The 10,211-nt window shown below is 47.9% G+C and overlaps 1 protein-coding gene across 1 annotated transcript; it reads right to left on the bottom strand.

Annotated features, from left to right (window-relative positions):
* Positions 1 to 4,933: 4,933 nt before the first annotated feature.
* On the bottom strand, positions 4,934 to 8,250 carry cox8a (cytochrome c oxidase subunit 8A). Its single transcript, XM_069894237.1, has 2 exons — positions 8,065 to 8,250; positions 4,934 to 5,210 (listed from the first exon to the last, which is right to left on the bottom strand). The coding sequence occupies exons 1-2, from the start codon at positions 8,179 to 8,181 to the stop codon at positions 5,115 to 5,117; spliced, it is 213 nt and encodes a 70-aa protein (XP_069750338.1). The 5' UTR covers positions 8,182 to 8,250; the 3' UTR covers positions 4,934 to 5,114.
* Between the last annotated feature and the right edge of the window lie 1,961 nt (positions 8,251 to 10,211).

Genomic DNA, 10,211 nt, shown 5'->3' with positions numbered 1-10,211 from the left:
TGGGTGGACCACGAGGCGGTGGGCTCAACCCGCTCCTGTTCATGCCGCTGAACCTCGACGGCGTCAAACGGTCCAGATCCAACAGGGTCATCGAGTTTGCAGATGATGTAACCGTCTTCGTCCTCCTCAGCGACAGAGACGAGGCGGAAAATCTCGTGATCTGGTGCGAGAGGAACAACCCGAGTCTCAAGGTGGACAAGACGAAGGAGATAATCGGGGTCTTCAGGAGGACCAGGGACGACCACCCTCCTCTACACATCAACAACTCTGTGGTGGAGAGAGTGGAGACACCAAGTTCCTTGGAGTTCATTTAACTCGTGACCTATCATGGACACTCAACATCTCCTCACTTGTCAGGAAGGCTAAATAGTAACTACACTTCCTGAGAAGTCTAACGCGGGCGAGACTACCGGCCACCATTATGTTAACCTTTTACAGGAGCACTTTCGAGAAAGAAATTGATTGGAGATCAATCCACATGACCATAAGCTGAGAGGATCATTGGAGTCTCCCTCCCCCCATTGACAAGATCTACCAGGATCGTTGTCTGAAGAGGGCGCGCAAAATCGTTGAGGTCCCCTTCCGCACCTCACATGGCATCTTCCAGCTGCTCCCATCGGGGAAGAGATACAGGAGGATCAGAGGAACACCTTCTTCCCACAGTCAGTGAGAATGCTGAACGACCAAAGGAACTGCTCACCCTCACAATATTTATTTATTTGTATAGACGAATATTTGTCCTGTATGTGTATTGTGTCTGTATGTGTCTTATATATAGGACCGGAGAATGCTGTTTTGTCAGGTTGTATTTGTACAATCTGATCACAATAAAGTTGACTTGAGATTTAGAGGCTGAACAAATGAGGTCGGTGATCATCTGCAAGACATGTTCAGGAGTGGGTTCATGTTGCAGGGATAAACAAAGTGTTGGGGAGCAAACCACAAAAGCACTCACTTTATCCGTTGGTTTGATGCTGTCGCTCAGATTGGTCCTTGGTTCTAGACAACCATAGGTTCAGGATAAGAGCGGTGGAACCTTGAGGCAATCAAAAAATAAAATGGTTGCTCGAGACGAGGAAACCATGCAGGTTCCTGGCGCCTGTGGCCAAGGGACTCACACCAGGCTGCGGATTGATGGATACTGGCTTAAGGGGGAACCAGGATGCGAGGCGATGCCGAGGACACTGAAGGCTTCCTAATCGTGTCGGAGGTTCGGATCTGGAGCTCGGGTTGCCGATGGAGTCTGCGGGGGCTGCAGGAGCGCTGGAGGCAAATCCATGGACACTCGTTGACTCTGTGGGGGTGTATACTTTTTTGCCTTTCTCTGACTGCGAGGGGCACCCGGCAATTTCTGCTGATGCCAGATCTGTCTGCCTTAATCGACTAAAGGCAAATTTGTGTAATATTACTTGTTTTATTACATGACAATAATCTTGAATCAATGTAACTTGTGCTTTTGAGTGGGTTGGAGGTCGAGGGTCTAGGTGAAGTGCGAATGGTGGTCAGGAGAAAGTCCACATTAAAGGAATGGAGGTGAAGAGGCTCAGCAGCGGAAAGCTTGGAATTCAGTAGCCCCTTTATAAACAGCAGCCCCTTAGTAGACCTCCTGAAACCAGGGCAAAGATGCTGGAAGCACCTTTCAAATCACAGGGGGATCCTACCCCTGCGATGATGCTTCATACATTCACTGGAGGTACTGCCGGACATTGGCTGCCTGGTGACGCACACACACAAGTGCTGACATCACCGGAATAAAATCAGGTTGGCCATTTTCCCGTTCAAATCATCTGTGGATGTAAGCTAGGTAAATTTAACTGGGTTCTGACACCCTCAGAGGTAGGTCAGGGACCCGGTTGGATTCCAACGAGGTTGACTGGATCAGACCCTTTCTAGCTGCCGGCTAACTGGGGAGCTAACTGGTCAAATTACCCAGTTAGCCCCGTTTTACGTGGCAGCTTGAAATGAGATGGGGAGGTAGGGGAATGAAACGGAGGAAGATACTTCATTTAGCATCAGGAAGATTTGTGAAGGGATGGGGAATAGAGGGGATTTGAGGAAAGGAGTGGAATCTCTGAAAACCCTGGTATCCACAATTCAAGCAACTAGCAAAAAAAAAACAAGGAAAATAAATTTAGATATTAAAAATAGGTTAAAAGTTTGTATGTTTAAAATCGTAAGTTTCCTGAAGTGACATGTTGACCTGTGGTGAAGATGGGAGCAAATATCCAGCCAGTGGAGGCCTTGGTCAGGCTTCTGCTCGTAGCAGCTGTTTGAATAAAGTTGTGTAAAACAGGGGGTTGGAACCTGCAGATGCAGTGACAGTTAAATGTTTTCAAAGAATGAAAATAAAGTAAAATGCTTATAAGGTTTATAAATTCATGCAAGTGAAGTTTATTCTTAATGCAGGTGTATTAGGCTTTGTCAGAGCAAGTCTCAAGCAACCAGAAAATTTGCATATCTGGCATCCACCAATGCCATGGGTGCCGGATACTGTTTTTTTTACTGTACTAGAATCCAACAGCTGATAGAGTGGTGGATTTTGATATCTGAAAGTCTTTTGTTGAAATACCACAGGATGGAGCTGGACAGCTGAGATGAGAGCTGTTCCACAGGGGAGGTCGAGAGCCGAAGGCATCAATGCCTGACATTGAATCTGAGTCTGGGGATGCAAGGGAGCAGTGATTTACAGGTATGGGTAATCATGGCTGGATCCAAATTAAGATGGGTGGAATTTCAATCGGAAGCGCATGGATTATCGTCTATGCCATTGTATAGATCAACTCTGTATCGGGCACCCCCAGAGTTTTCCACCTAAAATGTTGGCTTTCAGTGATACCTTTTGAATAAGACAACACGCCCCCACCACCCCCAAAAAAAAATTCTGGCACTTACCGCTGATGCTGTTAAAAGCAAATCACAATACTTTAATACCAAATTACCCAGTAAAGGTTTAAATTTTGGATATTTTGAAATAAACCAGTCAGCTCCTATAACAGGTCATTAAAGCCTGTATAGAGCTGACGGCAGTGGGCCTGGTGGATGGACCCCGCGGGGGAGCACAGACTTTGCTGGTAACTAATAGGGCATGCACGAGATTGCATCAAAGCAAGATGGCACTGTTAAGACTTTGCCCTTAAGGTTCCGATTTTAGACACAGCCATTACAACCATGATTTTGAGGTGGCATTTTTAAGTCACGAATCGTTCTATACACTGGCATAAGGTGCGTCGGAACCAGAGGCATTTGCTCAGGGAAGATTCAAAATATTCCAGCCAATGTACATGGTCCAGTAATGACCTGGATCATTAAATGGTGGACTTTGATATCTGAAAGTCTTTTGTTGAAACACCACAAAGGATGAAATGAAATGGTGGAGCTGGACAGATATCAAAGTCCACCACTTAATCAGCTTCGAATTCTGGTACAGTAAAAAAAAACCCCTGGGATCCGGTACCCATGGGCATTGGTGGATGCCAGATATGCAAATTTTCTGGTTGCTTGAGACTTGCTCTTACAAAGCCTAATACACCTGCATTAAGAATAAACAGTTTAAAAGACAAAACTACTACACTGAACAAACTTCACTTGGATGAATTTATAAACCTTACAGCATTTCACTTTATTTTCAGTCACATTCTTTGAAAACATTGGTTCGGACAAGGATATCTCCATTCTGGTCAAATGACCATGGGATCTTTACGGCCACAATCTACACTTCAACTGAAAACCTGCACCTCCCTCAGCACCATTCCTCCAACAGGAAGGGCCTCCCTTCACCAGGATACACCTGGCACATCTTGAGATCCAGGATCAACTTCAGATGTCGATATTTGGCACAACCCCCTGTGCAGATTAGGAGGCATTAAAACAACACAGAGAAACTGGAAGAGCTCAGCTGGTCTTTGGAGGTGAAGATATATCACCGATATTTTGGTCCTGAGCCCTCCTTTGACTAAAAAGCAGGCAGGTGTCCGAATAAAGGTTGGGGAGAGAAAAGGTGAAGAATGGGAGGGGGAGGAGTCCAGACCAACAGGCAAAAGGTGAAGAATGGGAGGGGGAGGAGTCCAGACCAACAGGCAAAAGGTGAAGAATGGGAGGGGGAGGAGTCCAGACCAACAGACAAAAGGTGAAGAATGGGAGGGGGAGGAGTCCAGACCAACAGGCAAAAGGTGTTGATTGGACACAAGAGGAAAGGTGAGAATTGATTTTGGCTCTTGGCGGCATCCCCGTCACACCTCCCAGGGTGTCTGCAAACCTCTCACTCAGTTTGGCCAGCCAAGGAATCAGTTAAAATCTTTAGTTTCACTCAATGAACCATGAGGTGTGGGAGCATGGACCTATTCAGTAGAAGACTGGTCCTTATTCTTCTGCATGGATACAGATAACGCAGAACATTGGTGAAACTGGAATCTCCCAGTAAAAGTTCCATTGCTGATTACTCAGAACCCAGAATCTACCCAGTATCCAACCTCAGGATCTCTATTTACATCCTGTGAATGTTGGGCTGGCACATGTCCCCATTAGCACAACACTGTTACAGTACCAGTAAAATGCTGTAAGATTTATAAATTCATCCAAGTGAAGTTTGTTCAGTGTAGTAGTTTTGTCTTTTAAACTGTTTATTCTTAATGCAGGTGTATTAGGCTTTGTAAGAGCAAGTCTCAAGCAACCAGAAAATTTGCATATCTGGGTTTGAATCCAGCACTGACTGTTAGGAGTTTCTGCGTTCTGCATGGGTGTTATCCAGGAACTCCATTTTCCTCCCACCGTTCAAAACGTATGGGGGTTGTAGGTTAACTGGGATATTTGGGCAGCATGGGTTCATGAGCTGGAATGGCCTGTTACCGTGCTGTGCCTTAATTTAAAAATCCACTTTGAAAATCAGAGTTGGAACTAGTGTCGAGGAGCTCATTCAAGTACAAACTGCATTCAATTTCAGACATTTAAATTTCATTTAATGAACATCCATTCAGCAAAAGGAAGCATTTAACATTGCATTCAGAAACAGCCAACTTGTAAGAGGGCCACAGGAGGAATGTTGGTTCATGAGGTCCATGGTTGAGCGGAGTGTATGAGAGGAGATTGACTTGGGCTCCACTTCCGGGCCCGGATCGTCACTCCTGTTTCTTGAAGCTCTCAATGTTGGTGAGAAACCAGCCCGCTGGGAGCAGCATCACGATGGTCAGGGTGCTGAATCCAATGATGGACTCCTGCAGCAGGTTGGGAAGGGAAAACAGTAAACACGACAAGTACATCAGGAGTGGGGACAGCCATAGAGTTGCACAGGACTGAAATGAGCCCATTGTTTCCACGCCAACCTTTCCATCTATCTCCCAGGTACTCACATTATCTCCTTATCCTTCTAGATCAGAGGTTCTCAATCTCCCACCCCCCCAACTCACATACCACTTTAAGAAATCCATTAGTAACCACACAGCACCCACGGCATCCTATGCCATATGTGTGCATATCTGTGTTTTAACAATCTGACCACAACATCCTGTATGTCAGCAAGTTCCAGCGTTCAACCACAAATTCCCACAAGATTCCCTTTAAACATCAGAAATATAGGAGTCGGCCATCTGGCCCATTGAGCCTGTTCCAACATTCAATGAGATCGTGGCTGATTTGATGATGGGCTCATCTCCACCTCCCTGCCTTTTCCCCATATCCCTTACCATGTAAAAATCTATCCCACCTTATCTTAAGTATATGTACTGAGATCATCTTCACTGCTTCAATGGGCAGCGAATTCCACAGTTCACTGTCTTCTGGGTAAAGCCAAAGCCTCTACATCTCCGTCCTAAATCTACTGCCCAAATGTCCTCCCTCTCACATACAAACAAATGATCTCTTATTTTTGATGCAGATACAACACAGGCCCTTTGGCCCAGAGTCCACACTGACTGTTCATTTACACCGATCCCATTATATCCTCTCCATTTTCTCATCAACTCCCTCCGGATTATCAGTATAGGGTAGATGATTAACGCACCGCCCACATAACTTTGCAGTGCTTGAAGAAACCAGAGTACCCAGGCCAACCTCGTGTGCTCAGAGGGAGAGCGTGAAAATCCCGCACAGAGAGCAATGAGGCCAGGGTCTCCGCTGCTGTATGGTGACATCTCCATGAGCAGGCAGTTCCAACGGAGGTAAGCCCCGACAATCCACATGCCCATTATCCTGTCACCCATCCAGCTGCTCAGAGGAAGACCATTGCAACTTTCATTTGAATAGCAACCTCACTCCCATGTGCCGAACTGAGTTGATGAAGGTAGGGCGGTAGGCAGATATGGTGTACGAGGATTTTAATAAGGCACTTGACAAGGTACCCCATGACAGACTCATTCAGAAAGTCATGAGGGACAGGATATATGGATTAGTGGTGACTAGTGGAGTTTCACAGGGATCTGTTCTAGGGCCCCTGCTCTTGAAGATTTTTATAAATCATCTAGATGAAGAAGGAGGGATAGGTCAGTGTTAGTGGATGACATGAAGGTTGGAGGAGTTGTGGATGGAGCTGAAGTTTACAACAGGATATAGATAGGATGCAGAGTTGGGCATAAAAGTGGCAGTTGGAGGTTAATCTGGACAAGTGTGAAGTGATGCACTTTGGAAGGTCAAACCTGAAGGCAGAGTACACAGTTAATGGTAGGATCTTAACAGTGTGGAGGAACAGAGGGGCCTTGGGGTCCAAATCCATGCATCTCTCAAGGTGGGCTTAATTAGACAGGAGATCAAGTTCAGGAGTCATGAGGTGATGTTGCAGATGTCTGGTGAGAACACAGGAAGAATATTGTGTTCAGTTCTGGTCACCTCATTACAGGAAGGATGTGGAAGCTGTGGAGAGGGGGCAGAGGAGATTTACCAGATGTTGCCTGGATTGGAAAATGTCTTATGAGTCAAGGTTAGTCGAGTTGGGGCTTTTCTCTTTGGAGTAAAGGATGAGAGGAGACTTAATAGGTCATCAAGATTCTGAGAGGCATAAATAAGGTGGACGGCCAGCACCTGTTTCCCAGGGCAGGAGAAGCAAACACGAGAGGACATTTCTACAAAGTGAAGGGAGGGGAGATATCAGTGAGAAAGCAGATTTTAAGCTACAGAAGGAGAGGGAGAGAAAGAGGGAGGTAGGGCCACAAGCTAAATTTACCTAGATATTCCTCCATCAATCCCTTGGTGGTCCCTGCCCGAGGTTGACTGTATGCCTTAATGGGATCCACAAAATATCCCCTTTAACATCAGAATTTTTTTTTTTTTTTACACACGGAGAGTTGTGGGGGCCTAGAATGCCTTGTCAGGGGATGGTGGTGGAGGCTGGAACATTAGGAGCCTTTGACAGGCCCATGGATGGAAGGAATAGAGAGGTCAGCACAACATTGAAGGCCGAGGGGTCTATAACTGTTTTATGAATCTAATAATCCAAAAAGGACGTAGTGAGGCAGAGAAGTGGGAACCTGGCAGAGAGAACCGTAGAACACGACAGCACAGACATCACTCACTGGGCTCAGTGACCCCCCAGCCCCTTGGTACCCCCTTGTCCCCTTGGCTTCCAGACACCCAGCACTTCCGCCCCCTGGGTCCCGAGACCCCCCCCCAGCCACCTGGCACACCCTCATACCCTTGGCTCCCAGAACCCCAGCACCCCCCCCCCCCCCGGGCTCCCAGAACCCCAGCACCCCCCCCCCGGGCTCCCAGCACCCCCCCCGGGCTCCCAGAACCCCAGCACCCCCCCCCAGCCTCCCAGACCCCTGGCACCCCCCCCGGCCTCCCAGACCCCTGGCACCCCCTCATTCCCCCTGGCACCTCCTCAGTCCCCTGCGGTCTGAGGCCCCCAGCCAAACCCCAGCTTCAAGGCCCCCCCAAGTCCCCTGGGGGCCCCTCGATTACTCCCACCGAACCCAGGCCCCCCCAACCCCCGCTCCCCTACCCCGACAGGTCCCTCCCGCCAGCCCCTGGGGGCCCCTCGTCCCCTGAGCGTCCCCCAGGCCCCACCCCCTCCCCCCAGCTCCTGCGCAGGCCTGCAACCTGAACCCGCATTGGGTTCCCCGCCGTCCCCGTACTCACCACGGTGCTGACCGGGCTGCGGGCAGGCTTGGTCGCGATACCGGCCCGCTGCGGGAGCGCTGCCAACCGAAGGGCAGGGGCGAGGCGGGCGATCCCTCGGAGGACGGCGGCGGACATGGCTGAGGAGCGGCGAGCAAGATGGCGACGGCAAGGGCACTGTCGAGGCGGCGTCGTCGTCACGTGATTTGCGGCTCGTCACGTGAGCGTCCGCGCGGTCCGCGTCCCAGCCACATCACGTGATCGGCTGGTCTCCAGGAAGTGACGTTGGCTGTAGGTGTGGGTGGATGAAGTGAGGGCAATGGTGCCATACTCGGGGAGTAGGTGAGGACAGTCAACCTCCCGGGGGCATGAGAGACAGGGAGGAGGAGGAGGAGGAGGAGGGGGGCGGGCGAGGGAGAGGGGACAGGATGGGGAGGGGGGATGGTGACATGGTGGGGGAGAGGGAGGGTGACATGGTGGGTGACATGGAGGGGGGGTGGGGAAAGGGGAGACAGGCCGGTGAGGAGGGGGGAGAGGGAGGGGGGACACGATGGTGAGGTGGGGAGGGAGGAAACGGTGGGGTGGGGGAAGGAGGGGGAACGGTGAGATGAAGGGAGAGGGCGATGAGATGGAGGAACAGGACAGAGGGGGGAGAGAGGCAGGAATGGTTGGGCTGAGAGTTAATGAGATTGTGGAATGAGGGTCCATGGGGCGTGTAGGTCTCAGGGCGAGGGATCCTTGGAGGGGGTTGGGGGTAAGTGGATCCTTGCTGCAGAAACACAAAACAACAAATTCCAGTTTCACTCTGTATGACCCTGAGACATCAGAAATAATGCAGGGAGGACATTTTCCCTGCCTAACAAACCCAAACCCAAAATCAGTTTGTCTCAGAGAAATGGATAAGCCATTTAAGATTGATAAGGGAAAATATTTTGTATGGAGGGGTGGGGGGTGTACATCTTGAAACCTTCACACAAAGGAAATCAATGTGCGAGTTACCTAAAATAATGTAAATTAGTAATTATACTTTTTTTTCCTCTATCAAAAGCCATCTCAGCATCTAAAGCAACTATCATAGGTTGGTTGGGTTGCCCCCGAGAAGTATTAATAAAAAAAATCAACTTTACAATGTTATCCGCAGAGTACCGGTTTTTAACAAAACCAGCCTGATCTACATGAATCAAATCCAGTAAATAATTAGCCAATCTATTAGCTAGAAATTTAGCTCCAATCTTATAGTTCGATTTCCTTATTGAATGTGGACTACAAGACCCTACTTTTAACAGATCTCTGTTCTTCTTGGGAATAACCGTAATCCGTGCTTGAGAAAAAGAATCTGGAAAAGAACAGTTCTCATTGCCGTTTCAAAGCCTCCATCAATAAAAGAAGTAAAAGTTTTTTTCGAGGATGTTACCAGGAAAGTTGATGTGGGAAAGGCTGTGAATGTTGTCTACATGGACTTTAGTAAGGCCTTTGACAAGGTCAGGAAGGTTCAGACACTAGGTATTCATGCTGAAGTCGTGAAATGGATTCCACAATGACAGGAGGTGAGAATCTAGAAAGTAGTGGTGGCTGATTGCTTCTCAAACTGGAGGCCTGTGACTAGTGGTATGCCTCAGGGATTGGTACTGGGATTTTTGTTGTATGGCATCTATATCAATGATCTGGATGATAATGTAGTAAATTGGATACGCAAGTTTGCAGATGACACTAAGATTGGAGGCGTTGTGGACAGTGAGGAAGATTTTCAAAGCTTGGAAAAGCTATGCTCCGAAACTATGAGAAATACAATAAATACGAGGTTACACATAAAATATGACTGGTTACACAGGCTATACATCACGCCCCAAAAGTTAAATAAATGGGATCCAACAGTATCAGATAGATATTTTCGCTGTAAGAAGGAAACGGGAACAACAGTACATGCAATTTGGGCATGTGAGAAAGTGAAAAAAATTTTGGGAAGATCTAAATCAGATAGTAAATAAAATCACAAAAAGCAACATACCAAAAAATCCAGAGATCTTTCTTTGAAGTAATATAAGTAAGGAATTGGGCCTCAAACTGGATGAAGCGCAAAAAAGATTTATCATGATAGCCTTAGCTGTAGCAAAAAAATGTATAATGTCAACTTGGAAATCAGAAGAGAGCTTGAGAGTACAGCAATG

Source organism: Narcine bancroftii, chromosome 8 (assembly GCF_036971445.1).
Source record: "Narcine bancroftii isolate sNarBan1 chromosome 8, sNarBan1.hap1, whole genome shotgun sequence".
NCBI lineage: Eukaryota > Metazoa > Chordata > Chondrichthyes > Torpediniformes > Narcinidae > Narcine > Narcine bancroftii.
The sequence above is the reverse complement of the archived record's forward strand: the minus strand, read 5'-3'. Positions and strand labels throughout refer to the sequence as shown.